Raw genomic sequence first — 25,797 nt, forward strand, 5'->3', positions numbered from 1 at the left:
TGTGGATCTGATGCACCGAATAGCTGTGTTTTATTAAAGAATAGATTCAAGCGTGACATTCAGAAGCTTGTGCTCCCTCGTCTGTGCCAGTGGAGGTCCAGCACTGAACTAGCCAGGCTGTAATGTCACTGGGATTTTGTTACTTCCTCTGGCTTCTGAGGTTGAGAAATGGTCACTTCCCTTACAGCACACAGAAATACACCGGTCAGTTGGAGTGCAGTTATGTGTTACCAGCAGTGCTCTCTGGGCTCCCAGGTCTGGATGAACAGATAATTTCCTGATGATGTTTTGTCAGTAAGCGCTGCCAAACATTTGCAAGCTTGAGAAAATCATTCGTTTTAACACTAAAAGTTGCTGCTGGAAGAAATAAGACTTTTGAAAGTGGTTCAAATGAGTTGTGATACTCCAAAATGTGATGTTTATCTCGGTCAGAGGAGGATGTTTCCCAGATCGTGCAGCTGTGATTTGGTGCACAGTTTGGTGATTTTGCTTTAAGGAACACAACAAAATCATTTTGGAGGGAAAAAAGACAGGGTAAAAATGGATTTTGGTCACTAGCTTGGTAGAGAAATCAAATGTTTTTGGGGGGGGGCAAAAGAACCTGCAGTCTTTCCTAGAAAAAAGTTGGCTTTGGGGGGAGTTAAAATCGACATCTGTCACTTTGTGTGTGTGTCTGTCTGTCTTGATACTTGCAGCAAACTCCTTTGGTGTCATCTGAAAAAGCAGTGTGATGTTTCTGTCTGTGGTGTGTATGTGGGGCTGAAGCTGGGCAGCACTGAGGGGCGATGCCACTGCTGCTCTCAGGTCATCTTCTGCCATACAGCGGTGTGTCTGCACTGCTCTGCAGCTCTGTGTCAGATCTCTGAGCTGCGTGTAGCCTCAGTGCTGCCCTTAGTATGCTTTAGTCAGTTTGTATGGTGTCCCTGTTTAGAAAAGATATACTTCAGGAGAAAGGAGTTGTATTGGTTATTTTCACTTCTTAAAAATGAAATTTTGTAGAAATTGGCATATGCATTTTAAATCGTCCTGGCCTGTAGCTTCCACGCTTTGCACTTCTATTAAGGCTTTCCTTGAAGAGGTTTTCTGCTTTTTGGGGAGGAAGGCTGCTGTTCGATTGGTGCCTTTGTCTGCTTTACTACTTGCATGCAAATGAGAATGTAGGTTAGTTTTGGAAACCCTAATCTGCAAATAGTACTTTCTGTGTTTAATGTTTGCGTGTTGCACAAACTGCATGGATGTGTCAGCTTTGTCTGAGCCTGGGTGACGGACCTGGGAAGCTGGAGAAAAAGAACAACTCCCTTGCAGTGCTCATGAAAGGTAGAAGGAAAGCATAGTTTATATTTTTTGTTTAATGTCAACAAACCTCACTATCTCATGGGAGGCTTCTGCTGAAATAACTGTGGTATACGCAACCACAGGAGGTGGAAACTAACATCCAGAAGTGATTGACCGAGGGAATGGGTAAATTAGCAGTACGACAGACTGGTACCTTGCAGTTACTCTAGCATTTCTCTCCTTCTCTTGTTACTGTATTCTTGAATTGCACTGTGAGTGTTTTGGAATACAGCAAATACTGTTGCTTCTGGTTGCGCTTCTGGAGTCTCTACTCAACTTGCTGTATATGCAGCTGAGTGAGGAGGGATAGAGCCCTGACCGTGGTAAGAGTGAAAATAACCCTTTACTAATTAGCATCTTCCATTTATTTTTCATGTTATAAATTAAAATATACCACAGTAAACAAACCTTTCAGTTAGGAAGCAGCTTGAGCTTTTTAAACTTCCCTATCTTCAAACTGTGGGGATTAATTTCAGTTTGGAAATTGCATCAGGAAAATGTACCACTTTCTACTCTCCTTTCCTGTGGGTTCTGACCCACTTACCATCTCCTTGGTCACTTTCACCCGTCGGATCCGCTGGTGCTTCAGAGGCTCAAGATGATGGTGGTGCTGTGCCTTTCTGCCCTGCTCCTGCTGCTGGTTGGAGGCCTTTGTTTGCAGCCCCAGCTCAGTGTGAGTGCTGGGCAGGGCAGGGTGCGGTGGGTGCCCTCTGCTCCTTTGTAATGGCAGTTCTGGCTTTGCACAGTCCCTGTGCAGGCCGAAGCCGGATTATTTTCTAATTTCTCAACAGTTAAATAAGTTTTGTTGAATTGAATAACTGGTGCAATAAATATATGAATTAACTCTGCTTTCAAGAATATGCCACTTAAAAGGCTAGAAGAGATGCAATAAGACAATGAGGCATGGGTAACCACTTAGGTTACAGTCACACTTAGAGCAGAATTCCTCTGGAGAAGACTGAAAAAATAGACTGAAAATTAACATCTGACAAGCAGCCCTCTAAGAGGAAATTCCTTCAGGAGAACTTCATTCTTGAGATTAATTAAATGAAAGATTAGAAAATCTCTAGATAGCTGTAAGCTATTTAATAAAGCTGAAGTAAGCAATTAAAATACTCAGTTTTAGTTACCAGTAGAGGCATTGCCTCCTTCCTGTGGTCTGGTTATGTCGTTGTCTCCCCAATGGTACATGTGTTCTCCCTCCTTTTACAGGGAAGCTGTGTGTGCAGCTCATTATTGCTATGTATTTCTGCAGAAGGGTTTCAATAAAAAAGCATCCCTCTCCGGGTAAGGATGTTGCAGATAATAACTTGTTTGGTGTTGGGAACACAAATGCGGTCCTGAGAAAGTAGAAATAAAAGTGCTTTGTAGGAATTATACTAATGAGATGTATGTGAGAATAGCTTGAAAGAGGAACTTGATTAACATCTGAGACTGGAGCTGACATTTAGCCACCTTTGGGTAGACCATACGCTGCTGATAAAACTGCTCTTTCTTTCTTAAACCTCTGGTTTCTATTTCTGAAATATAATGACTTAAGTGTTTTTCAGTCCATCTGTTCAGAATCGAAGTTGCCATTGTTCAGTGGAGTTGTGGTGCCACAAGTAAAAGGAGAAAGGTAGAAAAAAGGAATCCTTATGTGTTCTAACTACTGCTGTTGTACGCAGCTGCTTCAAAATAGGATGCTACTTAAGTCATTAGGGAGGAGAGTTCTCTGCTGAGATTCTTTCAGAGGTGCTCATTGCCTTCCTCTTGTAGTTCTTGGGAAAATAGATGTGATGTTCAGCAAAAATGAAGGCAGATTAATACGGCAGCTTCTGAAGATAAACTTCTTTATGCTATTCTATTTTTCAGTTGTAAACATAAAACCACGTTCTAAAAATGTGCTTTCCAAACTTAAATGACAATAATTAGTACTCAGGAAAAGCCACAGTCAACCCTTTTCTTTTGGCAGTGTATAAATATCTTCAAAACATTTGACGTTAAAAACACAATCGATTGTCAGGTTTTAACACAGAAACGCTAAAAGGGAAGAGATGCCTTTCCTAATGGCTGTTTATTGTATTAGTAATAACTGTGTGTCTAAGTGGGGAAAAAAAACAAATGTTGACTAGTAATTACTAAAACAAATCAGCTTCATTTTTGTTGTTGCTTCCAAAGCATGGAAATAGGTTCCCCCTTTAGCCCACTTTGCTGTGTTCAATACATAGAAAACAAACCATGCTTTGGAGGCCTCACATCTCTGCAGTGAGGGTGGAGTTCCTCATGAGATGGTGGACCCATCTCCTTCCAGTGCCCTGACACTGCCTCAAGGTGTGTTAAGAATTGACAACATAGGGAATGAATGCATATGAATGAAGGCATTAGGGACCCCAGTCTCAAGCCTTTCATGCGTTTTCTGTACTTGCAGATAATTATTAGGAGTATATATATAGTAAACATTGTTAACTGACATGACCTAAAATCAATAGAGAGTTTAGCTTAAGAAGTGTTTCTTCAGTGTGTTTTGATCTAATTGTTGCATATTGCATACTTAGATATATCTATACACATGCTGAATAAAATAGTTTCATCCTGATCTGTAGTAGACAAAAAGATGGAGTGACAACACTTGAAAATCTTTGATAGCCAATTCATATTTTACAGCAGAACACCTTTCAAGAGTATGGTAAGAGTTTTGAAACAATAATAGACAAATCCTCATGCTCATGCTTCCAAGTTGGGAGTGACAGGGAAACGTATCCTATATATTGCTGTTGTGCTATAGGTAATCATTTCCACCAAACATCTTACATGCTGCGCTTCAGAAAAAAAGTTGAAACGTTCTGTTGACCTTCTGAAACTTCTTTTGGCAATGCTGAGCTTTCCATTTATTTTGTCCCTTGTTTAACAGTTTTTTGTGTGTGTTTTCAAAAGCACTTCCATTCACCATTCAAGGGATTCAATAGAATTCTAATAGGAACTGCACATAAATAACTACAGAGATCAATGCTCCAATTCAGCCAAGAGTTTTTTTTTTTGTGACTTCAAAAGCCACAAGAGCATTTATTATTAGAAACACACAATTGACTTTTCTTGTATTATCGTTTTGCATGGTGATTTGATTTTTACCACCACAACAAGATGTTTGACAGTTTCATTTGAAAATGATGTATTTACATCTTGCGTCCCACGGCAGTTTAATTTTTATCTCTTCTGTGGAGCCGCATTCATGTCCATGTGCATGATCAGCACTCTGCAAAGATCCAGCAAAATACTCACTCGGAAATTTTTCCTCAAAGGTCAACCAAATGTTAAGCACAGTGTCCTATTTGTGTATTGTAATGAAAACTGTAAAAGAAATTTTTGAAGTATGAGTTGTCGAATTAATTTTTGTATTTCCGACTGTATTGATGGAACTCATGCAATGTACAGCACACCCAGAACTGTTCCTGAGGCTTTCTCCTGTGCCCGGAGGCTCAGCCCGTGGCTGTCGGGAGGTGCCTTTACCAGTGCTGGTCTTACTGCACCTTGGGCTGAGGGAGCTCCCACAGTCCTGGTCCTGAGATATTGGGTGGGCTATAGAAAGCCAGATGGCCTCAGTGAGGTACTTCCAGCACTCTAGAAGCTTCAGAAAGTTGGTGCATTTTTCTGTAGAAGCAGCTGGAGATGGCTAACAGGGAAAGTATGGTGTGAAACACAGCTGTGGCTTCAGTCATGCTGGCTGCTTGGGAATGTGGCTTTTCGGCAGTTCCTGTGTGCGATTTCAGGCAGGTAATGGTATGGTTTTATCACCTTGGGTGGAGTGCATACCCAGGGGGAAATGGAGCTTTGTTCTGGTTGTTAGGAGAGCATTTGTCCATCAGTGGGTGTTTCCTGCATCAATGTTTTGGTTTTCACAGTTGCTGATACTTTGAAAAAAGAAATCAAGTTACCAACAGGGGCTTCTAGATGGCAATAGCCTTCCCTAAGCCCTCCGATCATCTCATCCCTGCTCACCAGCCAGTCCTATGCTACGAGAAGAGGATGCAGCTGGGGCTAGGAGCTGCTCTTTGGAGTTTCAATTTTGGAGGAAGCTGACGCTGACACTTTCCCCACCACTGCCCCAGTTACCTCAAGACAGTGACCAGCACAAGTGTGTTCTGACACCTGAGAAACACTTGTCAACCATGTGGAGAGGTGAGGAAGCAGTGCATGTCTCTGGTCCTTCTCTCCCCTAGCAGTTGGGGTGGTAAGGTTACACAGGTGATAGTTTTGATGCACCTTGAGAGAGGCTTTGATTATGGTGAGGAGGAAGGGAGGGCATGGTGAGAGCACAATTAGTAACACACAAAGTGCCATGACTGCAGTTACATTAATGCTCAACAGTTTTGTTATCACATGGAACTACATGCATTTAAGATTTGAGTGCTGTTGTAGTGTTATCTTAAGTGATAAAGGAAGTGAATTCAGACGTGCTCTTAGTTCCTCAAAGTTCTTCCCCATTTCCTTCTACAGCTTCAGATTGCATTTGAGTCAGCTGCTTTCAACTTGACACTTATGTCATTCAGACATCCGCAGTTAGTGTGCTAATGTCTGCATTTCAGCTGACTGATAGGTACACCAAAGCCTATCCTATTTTGTCACTGCAGCGTGAAGCTTCTTTTAATTTCCCTGGCTGTTCAACATTTAAGGAAACAGGATAATAGAATGTTGCTGGCATAATTTGTTAGCCTGATGTCAGAAATGTGTTAAACATGGCTTTCTTCCTGAAACATGGCCCTTTCATTCTATAGCCCTTCCTCTCTTCTCATAGATGTTTGGTATTTATCTAGAGTCTAAGCTGGAGTCAAAGGAATAAAAATGGGCATCTAGAAATATACATATACTTATGTGTGTGTGTATATGTATATATGTATGTATATATACACACATACATACTTAGAGAAGCTTAGTTCTGTTAAGGGATATGATAAGCTTGTTTAATCTTTCTGAAAAAGTATTCATGTATTTTAGGTTTATGTGGATCTTCTGCTTCTTTTATGTCAGTGAGCAAGACATACAAACTGTACACCTCATGCTGTTGAAACCTGGCATTATCCATCCCCTCTTCCATTGCTTCTTTTCTGTAGCCAACCCCAAATGCGTTGGGGGAAAGGACAAAAACACCTGGCATTTGTTTTGAATCCATAAAGAGAAAGAGAACGGGAAAGAAACAGGTAAACGATGGGGAAGATTAGGAAAGAAACAGTCTTCTCAGCCCTTGTGGGTAATTCCCAGAAAACCTGAGGCATGGAATTATTAAAACTTGTTGCTGGTATGGAGTAATGCAGATTTTATTGCTCGATGCTACACGCTGTTTTATAGCTTCACCCAACACGTAATCCGTTTTATTGAACATCGTTTCAAACTGGCTGAGGTTTCTTAACTAAGCCTGTTTATAGAACAGGTGGTTAGAAATTTACTTCAGAGACAAAAATATAGTCCTAAATTTAGACTAAATTCTTCCCTGGCCACTTCATTTACTCTATTTTGTACTTACTGTTCTGTTTGCAGAAGTGCTTCTGCCTGACAGTTTGTCTGTGGGAGTGCTGCTGTCCTCTGTGTCAATTATTTTTAAAAAGTAATATCTAATTGATGTTAGATTTTGAGCTTCTTGAAAAACATTCCACCAGCTACCTATGGGGAAAAAATTAATCATGCTTCAAAATTCTTGTGGACTATTAGACCTTCACTTCAGGTAACATAATCTGATTTTTTTTCTGTACGTTACGATTATTGGACTTTTTAAGATGTTTCATTTTTGTACTTAGTGCTGAAACAATCTCTTGGCTGTTCTTAGTCTATCTGCATATTTTTGGAAGCTTTATCCATTTGAGGTTTTGCAATACAAGGTGACATGAGAGCAGACCTTCGTGTAGCCCATGGGCTGTGTGCCTGACTAAGCATCCTCATACGAGGAATTCCCTGTCTACAACAGCATGATGTCGCTGATTTATATTTGCATCTTATGACCTGCTAAAAATATTCTTTCATTCCCACTTACCTTCTATGATCCTCTTCAGCAGAATTGGTGTCTGACCAGTTTGTATGCTACTCAGTTGTTGTAATTGATTATCCCTGGTTGACAAAGCACAGAAATTGTCAGAACTTGCAGAAGAAATGCATGCTTTTCAGAGAGTAGTCTACGTTTTTAGGAATAAATGCTGGTCTTGGGTTCTGAAAGCACTGATGTCACTTCATAAAATGTTTTTTTCCTAAATTTATGTCTGCGTTACTTTGAATGAAGTGGATCTTAGGGTTAGTAAATCAGTAAATATAATAAATACCTGAATGCACTGCCTGTGAGGGGTTATTTAAAGGTGGAAACTGCTGGGATTAGTAGAGGAAAACATAAATTGGATCAGAAGCTGACCATATAGAAAACTACAAATGGTTATAATATAAGAGCAAGTATCAGGATGGAGAGATTATTAGTCATGCTCTTCAAAAATCAGTCTTGAAATTATTTCTGTCTCATTACATTCACTAATAACCTTGGTGCAAGAATTATGTCTCTTCTTATTAAAAGCTGTAGAAAACGCAGTTCAGAAAATTAAGTGTTTTGGAGGACTGGATTAATTCTGTAAGCAAAATATGATAAACTTATAGATTTGGGCACTCAAAAGTGAGCATGATTTAATAATACAAAATCAAGTATTTAAGATGTAAGGACATTGGCTTTAGGAATTGGACTGGTAGTAATTCAAGTCACCATTCCCAATATGAAGAACGGGGAGGGCTCACCTGGCGACTTGTTATCGATGGTTTGCTGTTATTGTTGCACTCAGCCTATGCTGGTGGATGGTTTCATTGCTGATTTGTTAACAGCAGAGAATTGGGGAGTTTCATCCACAGCACCAAGAAGGGGTAACTGCGAGCGCATGGGAGAGACAGCTTCACCACAGAGTTTGTACATGTTTTGTTTTGTATATCTGTTGAGATGGAGTATGGTGGAATTCATTGCGGCTGGTAGAGCATAGTTAGGATGTTTTTTTAAAGTATACTAAAAAAATTATCTTCTAAGAAGTGTACTGATTTTTAGAGAAGTTGGTTATCTCACCTAATTGTTTTTCAGGCCTCCCTTAGTGTTGCATGAGAACACACCTGGAAACAAAAATCATTCTTTGGGAGTTTTGAAATATCTTAATTTTTAAAAGGAGTGACGGGAGTGGGATTCCGATTCATGAGACGCATCCACAATTTAAGTATGAATATTAGAAACTTAATAGTGAATACTCTGAAGAGGTATACTGGTTTACTGAGATGGTGCCAATAAACTGAAATAATGGCCTCTTAATTCAGGAGACTTGTGCTGAAATCAACTGAAGTCATAAGAAAAATTCCCTTGTTTTTTTCCCCATTTCTCACAGAAAAGAATGCTGCTGGTCAGTGCTGTGACGGTGTGATGGGACAGACAAAAGGGAACATCTGGATCTGACTGTCAAATAGCCCAATGTAGCAATGCAGCTAATTGCATCTTGCTCTTAACCTTTATGTCCTAGTTCAGATTTCCAGTGCTTGCGATAACATTAGCAGCCTGTTAGGTAATGGGAAAAAAAAGTTTGGAAAAAAATGGAGGGAAAAAACCTTATTTGTCTCTGAGCAAGCGATGTCATTTTAGTTATTGTGAGACAGGTAATGTCTGTTAAAGACTTGAACGCGTTACCCTGTGGGCTGATCTGTCTCTCCCTTAACACATTTTTGTTTTTTAGTGCTATCAGTGTGCCAAGGTGTGCTGACTGTGTGTTGTAAACTCTAAGAAAGTTTGGGATGCTTTTGATGGTTCGTATGTGTTGTGCATACCAACAGGGTCTCACACGGATCTTGTACGTTTTAATTACTTGCTGAATTGTGTTTTCTTTTTACTTTCTGTTCTCCTTGTGTTTTGTCTCATCTGAGCTTGTTTGGCTTAGATCTATCGCAGTATATATATTAAAAAATTGTACAGGATTTGTTTACATAGGAAACAAAATTCTGCTAACGAGCAAAATAATTATTTCAAGCTTACTCTACTCATGGGCATTCTCATTCAGTATTGAATGTCCAGTTCATTTGGTTGCATCCTTTCCTGTAGTGAAATAAAAACAACCTTACTATTGAATAAGTGGGTGCTGTTTGGGGTTACGTCAGCGAGAGAGGTCAGGATGAAAAGAGAGATAAGATGTGCTAGATTTTCAGTGAGTGGGACTGAGAACTACATATCTGAATCTCAGGCTTTTCGGGCAGAAACCTTTTTTTCCTTCACCCAGAAAAAGGATTTTGTAGAGTTTTTCGTGAATCTTGAACGTCTTAATAATCAACATGAAGGAGAATACAAAATATCAATATATAGAAAGCATAAAATTAACAGATATGAAGTTAGTATTTCACGTGGTTGTTCAAAATTATTTTCATGACTTGAGTTCTTAAGGGCTTACAGCAGCTCCGGAAAGTAAATTCACTTAGTGCCTACGTGTCTGCTTTTGTTTTAGATGGGAAACCTGAGTTTCTAAATCGGTTAAATGGTTTTGAAGACTTCATTTACCATTTGAAATGCATCTTAGAACTTGTAACCTAAAGCTAGCTAAGTTGTCAAGGAAATAGATGAAGATGCAAATACGTATAAGTTTTATTAGTTCTCTTTTCCCTATCCCCAGTTACACTTTGGCTACTGTATATAAATGGTTTACTTCTGTAGCAAGTACTGCTCCAAGACCTGTACCAATGCCTTGGGTAATGCTTTCCCAAAACACCTTAGCTTAGCCACACGGAGTTAAGCCTATCTCCTTAGTTCTCCCTGCGTGCAATTGTGTACATCCAACCCTTCCTTGAGTGCCGATAACCCTCTGCAATACGGGTCTCTGTAGTTGTGCGGGTTCCTAAACATAATTGAAGATAGGGTTGTTCTAAACATTATTAATGCGCTGCCTTTGATGGGGAGTGTATAGATTCATGGATATCCTAAGAGCTATGTTAATATAGCAGAACTTTTTCTCAACAATAATATCAGTGAAAGCATGCTTGTAGCTTACAGTGCAGCTGATGCAAGTTCCTCAACCTGCCCAGAGCCTACTGCAGTTCCTAAAGCAGGTTTTCCTATATTTCTGTTGCTTTTCCCCTTCCAGTTCCCGTGCCTCTGCCAGCACTGGCAGTGACCTAGGGTGAGTTGGGCTGGGTGGGTGAGCACTGATATTGTCAGGTGATAATTTTCTAAGTATCTGGTGCAAAAGAAGGGGTAGAGAGGTTGGGATGTTCCATTCGAGAAATTGTAAGAAACAACTTCAGAATCCATCTCTCTCTGCCATGTGGGATTTTGAGGTAGAGGAGTGTGTTTGTGAAGTTGCTTAACAATACACCCTGGATTTGCCTATCCCAGCCTACTCCTGCTGGTTTGTTCCAATAGCATTAGATGCTCTGCCACAAAACTCTTTACAGCAGAACATGTTTAATCTTTCATGTATTTCCATACAGCAAAATGCCATGTTTAGTGTTCTCTTGGCAAAAGTAATGATGTGTATTTTCAATATGCATTAATCTGAAAGGGCTATACTTTAGCAGTGCTCTCATAAATAGTAAAGCTGACCGTGCAGTAAGAAAGCTAAGTGGAGGCTTCTACTAGAGAGTTGTAATTGTAGGCACCAGTTAAAACAGGAAGATCTCTCTTTCTGGAATGGTCTGCCAGGGTCACTGATGAAGATAAAATCCAGTGTTTCCTGGGCTGTGTTGTGTGACTGTGTGCCAAAGATGATATGCTATAGGGATTGTTATGCCAAGTTATGTGGGATTTCAGGGTTGCTTGTTAACTGAAAGAATTTTTTGTCTTTTAGAGTTACATAAGTGAACCTTTCTTCTAAGAATTTCTTTTGTTTATATATTGATGTTCCTTGTTTATCTGTACTGTCATCATCATTTTTTTCTTTTCCTCTCACGCATTAATCCATTTTCATACCACAGAAGTCTGCATCAGAATGACTGGCACAGCATGCTGTACAGATAAAGGAGTCCAGTGCTGTGTTGGGTCAGGTTAAAGATGCAGGCTCAGTGATGCTGACAGTGGTTAGTGACAGCAGGTGTAAGGAGCTGGCCCTGTTTAAACTGAACCTTCCTCATGCAGATACATAATAACTGGCAATACATTGGTTTCTGTTTTGCTTGCTCTTTAACACTGTAGATAGGGATGACTGTAGGTTTTACTTAGTATGATGTGTAACTCGTTTTCAGTGCTCTTGGTAAGCCTTGGTGCGTTTCTCCTGTCCTTGAGGTAGCAAAGACAGGGATTGACAAAGGAGGCGGCTGGTGTGTTACACAGTGTGTTGTGTAAACTCCAACATTCATTGTCATGGCAAAATAAAGAATGAGCATAAATTTGAAGTTACGTGAGGATTGTGTTGTTATTAATGTATGGCATGGAAGTGACAACCCTTATTCCAATGCCAGTACATGATAAGAACAGTGAGATGTATGACCAGCGTGGGCTGCTGCCACTGACTCACTGTGCAACGACAGGCAAATTACTCAGTTTTCTGCATCTCCTTCTCCTGTTTCATAAATGAAAAATATTGTTTCCTAGTAAAATATTCGAGATTCTTGGATAAAAGAAGGTTATTTTTCTTGTATGCCTACCGAGTACTACATAAGTTTGAAGTGAGAAAGTGCAGCAAATACCAGCTTCTGTGCAAGTCTCCTACCAGTACGGACAGAACGGTGGAGTCTTGTTGTTCATTATGGCTTGTATTAAAGCATCTCATATTCCTGAAAACCTTAGTAGAGCACAAGCCAAAAGAGGTGTTGAGGTCTGATTTGGCACTTGTGTTTGTATTCTGTTCAAGCCTTTTTAGTTTTACTATCTGTCTAGCTAAGCACAGCTTCAATGAAATGTCTGATGTGTGCATAGATTATTGACCATCTAGTTTTCTTCTGTATGCCAGGTATTGTGCCACCTTCAGATGAAACGGAACAGGGAGCCTTATAGAGAAGTTTTCTGACAATATCAGTCATCTCTTTCATGTTACGTTTTTAGCTGTGTTATTATATCACTCAATTTTCATGATCCTTTGGAATACTTGACCTTTCCAGCGCAATCTGCGTTAGCTCTATCGTCTTAATCTCTCTCCTGGCACCTCCTGAAACAAAATACAAATTAATGATGCAGATACCACAAAGCAAATCACATGCCACTTGTTTCTTCCCAACTATTCTTCATTGTCATTGTTTGCTGTATTGTATGCATGTCCTTGTGTATTCCGTTGTGAAAGGGACCTAAATAATGCAGGAATTTTTAAGGGGGACAGTAGCAGATAAGTAGAGAAATATTGCTAAGGTTTCAGATATACAGAGGAAGGTTTAGCTAAACATAAAAGGAGCACCACTATTTCAGCACTGACAAGTGGTTGTTAATTTTTGGCTTTGATGCATGGTTTGGTTTTTAACGAATTCAGGCTTATTTTGTGATAGTCCGTAAATAGCTGTGGAAGTGGTGGAGGATACATGAGATGTCTGGTCTCTGGTGCTGCAGGACAGAATGTGCTGTTGGCTCTTTCTGTAAATGATTGCCTCTGTATTTCTGCATCTTTATCTCTTGCCATTGCATTTATCATCATCCATCATCCTGCCTTAATGTACTGAATTTCTTACACTTTCTTTGCAACAAGTGCCTTCTTTGATTTCACTGTGATAAATAAAAATAATCCCATTGATTACTGTGTTTAGCACCCCATTTTACCCAGCTGTCCTGCCCCACACTTAGTGAGTGAATGCACAGTCTGAAACTTCTGTTTTGAGTTTCCTTTTATGTTTTTCCCCACATTGTGACTGTTATCTACTCTTTTATTTTTCTTTTGAAATTGCTTTTGCAGAAATGAATGATCTTCTCTTGGCTGCATGCAATACCTTAACTCCATTTTACCATTTGGACCGTGATTCTGAATGAAGCTGCTACACCCTTTCCTCGTGGCCCCTCCTGTCTTCCTTGTGCTGCCGTAGTGCTTATACCACACAGTGAACCATAGCGGGGAGTTGGTCTGACTGAAAAATAATGTTGCCAAAATTGTGTTGTTTCTTAATTCTGCACTCTGGTTTACCATATGGCTGTACAAATGGCCGTGTCAGCAGTAGGGAGAGGATGATGCAAGGCTGGAGACAAGTGGCCAGACACAGGAGTAGGTCAGGAATGCTGCTTTAGCTGGCAGTGCCAGGTTATGTCAAATAAAGAGTTCATCGGAGTAATGCCTAATAGTCCCTGACATGATCACATCTTTTTGAAATGCTGGTATCTGTTGCTTTTTTTCTTAACTTCTTTCCCTCTCCCCCGTGTTGTTCAACGCATTTTCCAAAGCTGCTTGTTCACCTCGTTCTTATCATTAAAAGTGATCAGTTGGGGCATCAGTAGAAGAATTACAAGGAAAAAAAAAAAAAGGAAATCTGAAATCTGATTCTGGAATGTTGAAATATGCATTTTAATTTAAATTACAAAACTGGACATTTTCAATTCTGAGCCTAGACTGAGGCATGCAAGTAATACGAAATAGCATCTACATCGTGTGCTCCTACAGTTGTCAGGTAAATAGACGTTCTTGCTGGATCCAAGACCATATGTAATGGTGCATCTGCCTGCATTTAAGTGTCAAAATGTTTCAGCTGAAATAAAAATATCTTTTGTTGTTCCTCAAAAGTTCACGAATTATGTTCCTTCTGTTCCTTATTTACTTGTATCTTGGGAAAAATACAAAACAGAAAACTCAGTGTTCTTGAACACTGTGATATGCTCCATTAATACAGAGTTTCTGAAGCTTTGCTTTGGTATTCAGCTGTGCACGCTCTTTCAGGAAGAGATGATATTAATTACCCTCCGGTCAATCGCATGAGCTAGAGTTTATCACATTGTCCTTGCCTTCTTTCTGACTATTGAAATCCTGATTATTGATCTTCAGAATTTCCTTTTGTTTCTAGGACAAAAGCATCAATCTGGTTCTTTTGAAAATTAAACTCTGAAGTAAAACAAAAAGCTGAGTTTAATACAAGTGTGTGTTCGCTCAGACTGTAGGTGATCAGTTGGTGTTATGGTTTTTTTCTTCCTGGAAAAGAGGTCATTCTCCTGAGTTTAATATCAGCACCCGATGCACTATCCTGCTGAGGGTGAATTATTGAATTCTGATCTCTTTAAGTATAACCCCAAAACAGAAAATGAAAACACTGTTCAGTGGCAGGTAAAATGTAAATACCTGTGACTTCTGAGGCTTTGTCCTATTGCTTCTACACCGTCCCACAAAACGTACCAAGGCCTTGTAACATTGTGTGCATTCCCCAAGCTGATGCTGCTGTCCTAGGCTCACAGTGCTCCCTGTCTCAGAGGTAATGTTGGCTGCTTCCTCCTATTCCTGATGGTCGCATGTTGTCTTTTTAGCCTGTATCCATCCTGTTCTGCTGGAACCTCCCGGTAACATGGATCCTCCTGCAAGCTCTTCTCCATAAGCTATTCCCCTTCTGGAAAGAAGGCATGATCTTCATTCAGGAATTGTTCTCTAATTCCTGGGATAATATTTTTCTTGAATTGCTACTAGCAGAGATGGTGATTGTATTTTCTTTACCTAAATATTACTGTCAAATAGTCAGTTGCCTTGTTGCCTTGCGTAGATTTTGTGTGCTTTCCATAGAAGTCACGCTTTGATCTGCAGCTGTTCTGAAAATGGGCGCCTAAGTAAAAGCTCTCTGGTCTTCATTGAACCAGGTAGTGTTCTACTGCAAAGCAGTTCGTGTTCTCTTAAATTTCTCAATCATATCCAATAGAAAACTGAAAGGGGCTTCTTATTAAAGACAACAACTCAGGAAAAACAAGCTAAGTACAAAAGTGAATTTCAGATAAATGTTCAAACAATTATAATTTTAAAACCTTTCCTATCACCTGTGGTTAAAAATTGAACAGTCCATGGAATTTCAAGATGAGATATGAAAACCAGCTTTGTGGCATTATTAAAACTAGCAATGGAAAGATGGCATGGCTACTCCTACTACATCTTCCCATATTGTGTTTCAGAAGTGTCACAGCAAGCTTATGAAATGGTTTATAGAATGTAAAGTGGCAATAGTGTTTCTGGTTGTTGATAGATGCAAGTCACTTTGCTGTAGTGACCACCATATGCCAGAGATGTACATGCAGCATAACCCTTTTTTTTTGTTTTTCTAAAGCCTATCACAAAGGAAGTGTAAGCTGTGTGTGCTTGGGTATCTGTACTCTTCAGTTATTTATTTAGGATTTCTTGAGAGCTAGATGAGATTTTTCTGCACTTCCATGAGCTCTGTCAGCACTTGCTCACTCTAGTTGGCACCTCTTCATTTCTCTCCTGTTTTTTCAGCAGATTTTCTTAGAGGAAAGCAGATGATCTAACACTGTGAACAAATTCTAATTTGTGTTTCTCTTTATATACTTCGAGAGGACAGATGGACATGTCTGTTATTTAATAGTGCTTCTTAAAGAATCAGCACAGCTCCTAGCAGTCTGCCTGCCTGTCACCAGCAGGTGCAAGCTTCTTGCTAGTTTTATGTTAAATAACAGGGATTTTTGCTCTCTGGATTCCAGCTGTGACTTTGAGAACAGCACGTTTTCGGATGGACACTGTGGATTCCTCGTACTCTTGGCTGGCAAGAAGTTATTTTTCTTTGAGAAATTTTTGGGTGACCTTCTGTTGGATAAACATGCTGTGCTCGTCCCTGGAGAGTGGGAGCTACTTTTCAAAAGGATAAGGCTGCCATGGTGGTAAACTCTTAAGCGTCGCCTCTGTCATACTCATTATTAAGAAATTCCTGATGCCAGCTCCTCAATCTGGAAAGGACGAGCTTTGCTTCATTTCTTCTTTGTTCTCCTCTCAGAGACACTGCCACTGACTGGAGGAGTGGCAGGTGCCTGTTACAGTCCACCACTATTTCACTTGTGGATAGCATCACTGTGCCCAGACACCAAGGGATCCAGCTGGAACCACACCGCTTGTGTTCTCTGGCTTCCCAATCTCCAATTTCTGGCCCTGCTGGCACAGAAGAGAGCCCTTTCCATTGTTGGCCAAAGTTGGGATGACTTAAAGATTTATTGGGCTCTTAAAGGACCCTTGAAGCTGTGTTGTTTTACTCTTGGTAGCTTCCTGGGGCTGTGCCGTCCTTCCTAGCAATGGGTCACCCTCCTTCCTGAGATGTAGGGAACAAATTCCCTGCTGTTGTCACACATTTCCACAGAAAATGTCAACAATTTCACAGCAGGCTGAGGTGTTATCAGTATTTACTCAGATTCCTGGCAATTCTGGGGCTGTGGAGAGCTCTCTGATGTTGTTGAAATGGGGCTGCCAACATCTTTTCGAGATGGCTAGTTGCTATTTACCAATCCCTTGCAATAGATACTTGCTGGAGAGTACTTGTTATCTGATCAGGGCTAACAGAACTGGGTAGAGGTTTGCTCCTGACTTACCACTCTTTGAGTCTTTGTGAACTTGACAATTCTGGGCTATCTCATAGACCTGTGATAAGGTGGAAACTGGGGCTAAGTCAGTTGACTGCTGTGATTTTGGTCATACTGAAATTTGTTAAGGGCTTTGTTAAAGTACTTGTAGTGAAAGAATTGGTTTCCAAGCAAAACTGAATCTGGTGATATTCTGATGAGAATTCTTTGCTATTTAAGTAGTAATTGCATCTGATCATCAAGGATGGCCGTTTGTGCTGCTAGTGTCTCTGTTTTGGGAAAATGTCTCTTCTGCATATCTGCAGGAGTGCAGCAAAGGCCTCGTTCCCTTGGAGAGGGAGAGGATCCTGCAGCTGCTTCAAATTCACCTACAGTGCAATGTGTTTGTGAACAGAAACTGGAGAACAGAGGGAACCCAGTTACTTGATTTCTTTCTTAACAAGTGCATTCTGTACATTGCCATACGTCACTCTTCTTTGAGCCTTTTAATACTGGGATGTTACAGTTGATGCCTTCCGAAGCAGTTCAGCAGTGTTAGACTGCATGCATGCTGGAAGACTTGGTTATAGCAGAGACTGAGTTTGTGACACTGAGGTACAGGGACAGGATGTGCATAGGAGGGCACAACATAAGGAACTCAAATGACTAATGAAAAATGCCTCATTGTCAGAACTAGCAAAAATGTTTTTGAGTAATGTTAGAGTACCATTTCTGCTAATACAGTATGGAAAAATTAATTGATATTAACAAGAAAAAAACCACCAGTAAAGCTATTTTTTAAAATTATTACTTTGTAGTGGTATTAGATAAGAGAATTTCATGAGTTGTATTTAAACCTGAAAACCTATCTTTACAGTAGCTGGGAGGAATATTTTCCGTAGGCAATATAAATAAGCTGCACTTCTAAGATAATATAGCTTATCTATTGGCTAAATAGTGTTTGGCATAGCCTTTTTTTTTCCCCACCCTCTAATAATGATGTTGAGTTGTAGTGAATGAAAAAGCTTTGGAAGAAGCAGTCCATGGCTGCAGTACTGATACCGCCTTATACTAAAACGTCTCCTAATAGCATTATTTTTAGGATGTTGTGCCTTTGTCCGTTAGGGAAACAATAGTTCCCGTAAGAAGCAGAAGTTTCACTTTATGTCAGAAGGTGGTAAATAAATTGAGGAAGTTGAGGGCATGTCTAATTTAACTGTAAGAGTGCCTACAGGGGTGTGTGTAAGACAGGTTGGCCATGACTGTGGAGGCACAAGAATGAAGAGTTTCCAAACATGGTGCCCACCTGGCGCAGCGCAGGTGTGCCAACTTGGAGAGCTTGTCTCCCTTTTAATGCAGTCTTTGTAGGTTCATTTGTATATGGCTATGCTGTTCCTTCTCCTTGTGCTTTGTACAATAGATCCACTTTAAAAAATGAATGTAATCTTTTATCTTTTTGGTGTCTCTTGATGCTTATACAAGGCGTAAGTTCTATTCTCTTTTTAGATATCAAAAAACTTAGTTATGGAAAGCTGTATCGTGTCACTGTCAAGATGCTTTCTAGGTTACGAATAGACTTGCAGTTAATCCGTTCTCCTGCATTGTTTTCTCTCCTGAAGGTTTTATTTTGAAGGAGAATCATCACTAAGCATTACAGGCATTGAATTAGTTCCCTTGGGACAGATAGTAGGGAAATGAAGAAGGGCTATGTCCTCAAGCCCAGATTCATGTGTCTGTAAGTCTGTTTAAGGGGAAGTCATTGAATATGCAGGTTTTATACTGATTTTTCTGGTGGGGGGGGAATCTTTTAAAAACCATTTCTTATTCTTTGTAATGCTTTGTAAACAATTATGTTGTATTCATCCTTTCCTTTCACATGCACGTGGAAGGTTGTTCCGTCTTCTGTGCCCACCTCAGGTGAGTAGGACACGGAGCAGCAAAGATAGGGATGGAGCAGGCCAGAAAGAAAAGGTGAAAGGTGGTTAGAGAGGTAGGCATCATGTGGAGAAGGATTTGAGCTGTGAAAGGAATAGAAAAGGGGATTGTTCAGCCTTGAGAAGTGAAGGAGGAACATAGAAGGGATCAGGAATACTTGAAGGAAGGAGGAGAAACGATATAGAGCTGATGGTTTCAGTAATAATTAGCCTTGCAGCTTCAACATGGCCACTGCATCAGCTTGGGAATCTGTAACGTGCAGTCCCTGTGTTTGTGTCTGCCTTTCCAGGGGAAATAACACTGACCAAAAAGAGCCAGTCTATTTTAAGTTATTTTAAAGATGATGTGTAAATTGCCTAATGACACATAATTTTGGAAGCGTGATTAGTCATCTTGTTTAAATGTCTAGGAACCAGAATATGCTATCTCCACTGTCCCTGTTGTCTGTTATTTCTCTTGTATGCAAAGTTGCACTTGGCCAGACAAAAACTCTTGCTCTTACTGTTAAGTATTCATACAGGAGTGTTCTTCCAGGAAAGACTGTCTCTGTACTTACCAAATGAGAAATATATTGAGAAATTTTCTTTCTTATCAATTTGATAGGATTTTTCATCTTCAGTAGTAACCTACAAAAGTAATTTCAGTATTCATTATTGTAACTTATTTTCATTTCTTTGCAAGCCTGTGTCTGTACCTTCGACTGTAAGTACCGTGGCCTCTTCACTGTGACTTCATGAAATGTAAGCAAGAATTGTGAGGAATTTTAGAACTGCATTTTCCTTTAAATAAAACATAAAACCTCTAGCAGTGCTTGCTCTGGGCGTTTGGGAAGCTAAGCTAGATTCTTCATAAAAACTTATTTCATGTACATTGCTTTTGAGTTTTCTTACAGACTTGATCTCACGGGCATGGTTTCTCATTTGTTGTCTTATGTCAAAGGTTTCCTCCATTGCTCTTTTTTTGTCTGTTGTATCTGATTGAATTCTTGGTGTTTTTTTTTTTTTGTTAATCTTTGTTCTTCTGTACTGTTTTTGGGGTTTATGCTGTTGGTCACCTCTGCATCATGGAGAAAGGATTAACAAGCAAATGCAGCTTGGTGGCCCTTTGTAATTTCTGTGCACATTAGTGTTGCTGGATCTATCACACCTGATTTGATGATGAATTTTTCCTTAGAGACTCCCTGTGACTTTGGGATGGCTGACACCAGGATGAATTCCAGATGTTCCATCCTCCTGCCACCAGCAGTGTCTTGCCTGTGGCATTATTCAGAGGGAGACACTGCAACTCTCATGTGTGCTCTTGTATTTTGAATTTGTTCTTTGACAGTAGCTTCTGTTCCCTTTTAGAAAAAGGAAATGAATCTGTCCCAGAATGTTGACTGCTTGGCCCTGAGCAGAAAGCGCTCACTGATGGCCTCAAAGGAAAGGTATTTAAGGAAGCGATGACTTTATTTGCTGGCAGCATAGCATCTCTTCCACTACTTCAGTAGAAAACAGTAGAGATTTGGATTCTTACCCATACCAAAAGGACAAGAAGCTGAGAAACTTGAGTTCATTCTGCAAATCTTTCTTCATTAGGGACGCTTGCTTTTACTATCTCTGTCAAAGGACTTCAGTCCTTTTAGCTTCGGGGAGGTCTGGAGGAGTTTCAGAGTCTGTCAGAGATTCACATCGTGCACATACCAACGTTTGTACAGGGTGCTGATGAGAGGAGCTTTACACATATGATGATTATTTCAATTTTTTTCCAGTGCAAGTCCATGTGCAACTAAAAAGTTAATTATTCCTTTCTCCAAAATAGTCTTAAAAGCTGAGCAGAAAAAAGTGCAGTCTAATTTTAAGACCTTCACTGTGTTTGGCCTGGGCCACAAGTGTGCTTGAGAATGTAGTTACTTCCTCAGTGTACACATTGTAACATCATTTTCTTTCTTAATTTGTTTGAGTTTTTGCCTTGTCTTTGATAGGGGCTTTGGCTAAATGTCAGCTGTCCCCTGCTGTACAAGCATGATAGCTTGTACTGAGATTCCAAATATTAAATGCTTGGTATTGTAAAAGTATATTGATTTATGGTCTTGCTGAGAAGCATCAGGGGGCTTTGGAGCTGGAATTTGCCATTCACAAACAGTGGATATGACTGAATATGGCAAAATGAGGCTTTTTTATTTTTGTTAAAATCAAATCAAAACAAAAAAACAAAAACCAAAAACCTAATTTACCTTCTGGTATTTGTAATATGGCAGCTTTGCTGAAAACATGCTCACCAAGGATAGCATCAGGTTTCCATAGACTACCATATGCTTGTTCCTTCTGTTATGAGTTTGAAATGGACACATTTGGTGGGTACAGTAACTCATTACCTAAAGCTCCTTCCCAGTGGAAATGAGTTGTAAACCTTTAGAATAGGTCAGGCCCAGCCATTATGGTGCTGTTCCTCATAGCACCCAGGCTGGCTGTAGGGTAGTGCCTTGTGACTCTTTTCTGACAGCCTGGGCATTAGGGCTGCTCTTGGTTGGCTGCAAGAGTATTTGTTCAACATGTTTCAGTGGAAGGGAAGATCCAAATGTGTTCTTTTTTGCTAAGCACTTTGTAAATCTTCTGTAAACTGGAATGTGAATTAGCGTGGGTTGAAGACTCTTAAACCGATCTGCTGCTTCAGTCATTTGACTTCAGGAATACAGCATTGTTTTTCTCTTTAATTCTTAAACACTTAGAAAAGATCAGAAAAGTCTAAGATAGGCAGTTGAACTGCAAATGTTATGTAACATAGCATGTATTCATTTTTTAACATCAAATTTTTACACCTCAGTGGAGTGAACTTCACCGCTACATGTAAAGCTAAATTTATCACTTGATTAAGACTTCTTTAGAGACAAACTTTTATGGTTAAGTGATTTTTATCACAAAAAAGTGTCGGTTATAAGTAAGGAGAGGCCAGAGCTGCAGCCTGCTGGATGTTTTCCAAAGCCAAATAAGAGATGATTTAATTATAGGCAAGGTGTTGTCACAGGTGATGAGCTCTTCCCTTACTGGTTTGCTGCTGGAGTATAGCTCTTTTTTTTTTTTAATAGTAGTATGATAAATAGTAGGGTGGCATAAAGCTTGTCATAGTCTTTTATTGTTTTGTAGTACTTTCTCCTTTTAATAACTTGTTGCTTTGGGGCTCCATCAAATGCTGACTCCACGTGTGGGTGCTCGCTTGCCCTGCTCGACTGTTTTATTCCAACTGGAGCTGTGATCCATTTATTTTATTGCTTTGTTTTGAGTTTGCTTACTGGTTTGTAATGTTGTTGTGCTCCTGCTTCTTTGGGACATGGAGCTTCATACAGCTGAGCCAATGTGCTGAAGAAGCACTGGGGTCTCTGTTTTGCTGAACATAAGTGCCTCGAGGAGAAGCTGCTTACCTGCTCAGAACTCTGAATTGTCGAGTAAATGAATGACTGCATCTCAAGCCAGCAGTATCTTCTTGTCTTGACTGATGCTGGTTTTAGAAGTTTTCAGTTCTGAGCAGAATGCTCAGCTCATTTTTCTCAATAGGATGTTTTACTAAATGCAATGAATGATGCTCAATGTTTTCATATAGGAAACGCGTGTCCCTTACCTGAGAACTAATTCACTGTTATGTTTAATTAGAAGTCAGATTCTTTTGTAGTGATATGTGAGATTTAACTGTCTAGGCTGAGGTGAATTGTATATAATTACAAATTTTGCCGCTGTGAATTTTCTTTTCACTTGGGTAACGTGGCGTGACTTCATTTTGGTGCTGGTTTGTGTTTAAGCATATCTTCTTTCAAGCTTTTGTGGCCGTTCAAGTTCCATTCCTGCTATTTTTGCCTTTACATTCCCACCTTCTAAAAGTAGAGATTTTTTTGTTGCAGTATCTTCACAGTTAGCCTTGGTCACGTGCTGTTGCTTTCTGCTCTGTTGGTAACTGCTGCAGTTTTTGTTAATTTTGTGGAAACTTCTAAGGAATGCTATGAAGTTTTATGGAGAACAAAACTGTAAGGAAGGAAATACCCATTTTCAGAAATTAAAGTAATAAAACTTGAGTGTTTTCAAATCTACTCTGATAAGCCCTAAGAATTGTAAACCTCTTAAATAAGGTTGGGGCATTGCCATCCTCTTATTGCATTACCTTTTCTCCCACTACTTTTTTTTTTTTACAGAAGCTTTGTGTGCTTCTGTAAGTTAGTCAGTTCACCTTCAAAAGAAGGAAATGCATCCGAAAAGAGAGGGTAATTTTTCTTTCTAGTTGTCTAGCTACTGAATTTGCGGAGCTTAAAATGTTTGAAGAAAAGTGTATGGAGCCCACGGTCTGAGCCTGAATTTCAGAAGGTCATAATCTCTGACAATGCCGTGGTTGAGGTCAGCGGGCCACAGCTTTGGAGAACGGTTGAGTTGGCTTCGTGTTGCCCCTCCTAAGAAATACAGATGGAATCGTGCTGTCTTTTTTTTTCTGGACAGAATCTATGAAAATGATCCTTTTACAGATTAGATTTGTATAGTTTACAAATCTGGGAAGCTTAGACCACTTTGAGGTCACTTAAGAACTCCCTCCTCCCCAGGTTCTTTTATTTTTATTTCAGGTGAATGATTTTTGGATTTCACTGCTAAGTCACTTGAACATGAGTGATATTTTCATTGCCAGATTCAGTCAAATTGCAGTGAACTTGTAGTCCTCTTGGGCTGGCTTGAAAATGGAAATTGTTTCCGATAAAGAAAAGCTTTCAGAGGAGACAGAGGTGAGTCAGAAAAGTACTTATCTAACACTGACTTTAAGTAGCAAAACTGTGAAATCTCCCCCGCCCCCCCAAAAGAAACCCTCACACACACAAAAAGGGGAAGTATTTGAGATCTGAGTTGCTGCGCAGGTCTATCACCAAACTTGCTCTTCCCTGAGTAGAGAGCATGGAGCTCTGGTGCAGAGCCGGGCAGTGCGGGATGGAAGCTGAGAGCCGTGGGCATGGCTGGAGCGAGGTCACTGCTCTGGGCAGTGCTGCTGGAAGGCTTTCCTTGGCTTGTTCTTTGTTGGAGGAAAAAGCGAAGTTGACAGGAGTTTTCCAGGCAGGTAGCCAGCCAGCCATTATTTGAATGTTCCCAACAGAAAATCGATGTTTTTTTGGCAAAATTGAAATTTTTCACGTGAAAATTTCAATTTTATGGAAGTGGCATTTCTGATTAAAAACTAAGTTTGATGGAGAGTGTCCAATTAATTATATTCAGCCTCAGAATTAGCATTTGCTGTGTTTAAGTCTATTGAAGGTAGTTTGGCTTAGGTTTAGTTGTTCTGAACAGAATATACGCAGACAACTTTCCTCCCTCTGTCTAATACTTCAGTTCTAGTGCCAGCCAAAATTCAACTTGAAGTTGGCTATAAGTAGAATAAAAGCTTTTTCTGAATTTTGCCAGTTTGTCTTCTGTCTTCAGCTTCAAAGGCTTCATAACACAGCTGCCGTGGCTAGAATTAATGCTGCCCATTCAGCCAGCTGCTCCGGATTGATCTATGTGTATTCCAGTGGTTCGTAACCAGTTCTTATTTTCTCTATTGCTCTTTTCTGTTAAAGCTGCCTTCTGGTAATTGGGGATGAGGCTTGTTGGGTACAGAGAATGCATGACTTGTTCTTTTACAGTCACATCAAGTTATAACATGCAACTTTGTAGCATGCAGAGGTGTTTTTCCTCTGTTTTATCTACTTAGTTGTATCCAGTGGTTGAAGGCCAGCAGTTTGTATTTTATTTTTTTCTCTTTTGGCTTCTTAAACTATGTTAAAAATGCAGCTTCTGGTTTTAATTTATCTGAATGTGCAGTGATTTCAGCCTTTTTACTTTTGGTGAGCAAATAGTTTAGGCTTCCCAACCTTACAGTTGCATGGGAACTAGAATCTCTTTTTAATGCAAAATCTATTTAAAACTATTTAACCTATTTTAGGGAACACATTAAAAACTTACTGCAAGTTTATTTTGAGAAGTTCCTATCAAGATGGTATTTTGGTAATGTTTCACTATAACCTCCATTTATTAAATCCTATTATAGAATTGAGTCATGAAACCAAAATAAGAGATCCAGCTTTGGGAATGGGAAGTGTTGCATTAGCAATCGTCTGTGTTAGGGTCATGGACTGCCATTTTGAAACATATTTTCAAATAAGGGCAAGTTCTGAGTCTAATCTACTTCAAATCATCAGAGGTGGAAGTGAGTTTGGAAAGCTATTCTGTTCATTCCTAATAATCTTTTAAAATAATAAAAAGCCTCCAAGTATCATGATCTAGCAGCTGCATACTAAGAACTGAGGTGGCGTGTTTTATTAATATGTTAGCACATTTATTTATTTTATAATACTTAAAAAATAGAGGGATAGTTAAATTCACCATTCTGTGATACTTAATACTCCTCTTCCTCATTCTCTGTGCAGGCAGCTTTATCCTTTTCTGCCCTTACACAAAGAACATTGTGTGTGGGAAGGTGCGGTAAGCAGGGCCTCACCCTGGCCTGCAATTGGCTTCGGTCAGCTGTAAAATTTGGTTGTTTTAGTGTTCTGGCCTCCCTGATGGCTGTAATGACCACCGGGGACCCATCCAATAACATCTGGTAATGATCTGTTACTTATTGTGACCTTGTCTCTTCCATTCTCTGACTTCCTGCAAATTCACAGCATCTGTTTTCATATTACAGGCTTGAAACTACCAATATACTCAAAGATGTTCCTAGCTTCAACAGCATGCTCAACTTCCTCTTGCACTGTTATTCTTTTCCAAAAGTGTTCCATAAAGCTGTCATACTATCATCAAGTGACTCCTTGGAGATCAGCTCTGGGTTGTTGTTTACAGAAAGCTATGAATGCAGAATGGCTTAACAGAGATATAGCAGCTCTGTTTTGGCTTGTTAGGGTGCCTATGGGTACGTTGGATGTAGCAGGTTGCCAGTCGTAATGTGATATGTACAGGTATTCTTGGGTAATAGATTTGGTGGTGGATAATAAATTTGAAACTTAAAATTGGATTTGAAGTGAACTGTGTTGAGCTTTTTGGAGTCTAGATTTGTAATTCCATTTCTTTTCTTTCTATTCAAATTTCCAGTGTCGCCTCAGGTCATATCTAATCTGGAGCAGCTTCCAAACTTCCCATACTGTC

At 39.8% G+C, this 25,797-nt stretch overlaps 1 protein-coding gene across 5 annotated transcripts in view; it reads left to right on the top strand.

Moving 5' to 3' along the window:
- PTPN4 (protein tyrosine phosphatase, non-receptor type 4) overlaps window positions 1-25,797 on the top strand; it is a 100,954-nt gene that overhangs the window by 5,268 nt on the left and 69,889 nt on the right. For 2 of the 5 annotated variants that reach the window (XR_005861723.2, XM_046943875.1), the window contains exon 1: window positions 403-5,493. The exons of 1 other annotated variant lie outside the window; for it this stretch is intronic. Coding sequence is in view for 2 of the 4 variants with exons in the window: in XM_046943875.1 (XP_046799831.1) it covers window positions 5,325-5,493 (169 nt within the window). In the remaining 2 variants the exon portion in view is untranslated. Of the gene's footprint in view, window positions 1-402; window positions 5,494-6,633; window positions 7,034-23,574; window positions 23,735-25,797 lie in introns of those variants that run through there. 2 more of the 5 variants (XM_040704317.1, XM_040704315.2) reach the window with 2 other exon arrangements.

Source organism: Gallus gallus, chromosome 7, assembly GCF_016699485.2.
Source record: "Gallus gallus isolate bGalGal1 chromosome 7, bGalGal1.mat.broiler.GRCg7b, whole genome shotgun sequence".
Taxonomy (NCBI): Eukaryota; Metazoa; Chordata; class Aves; order Galliformes; family Phasianidae; genus Gallus; species Gallus gallus.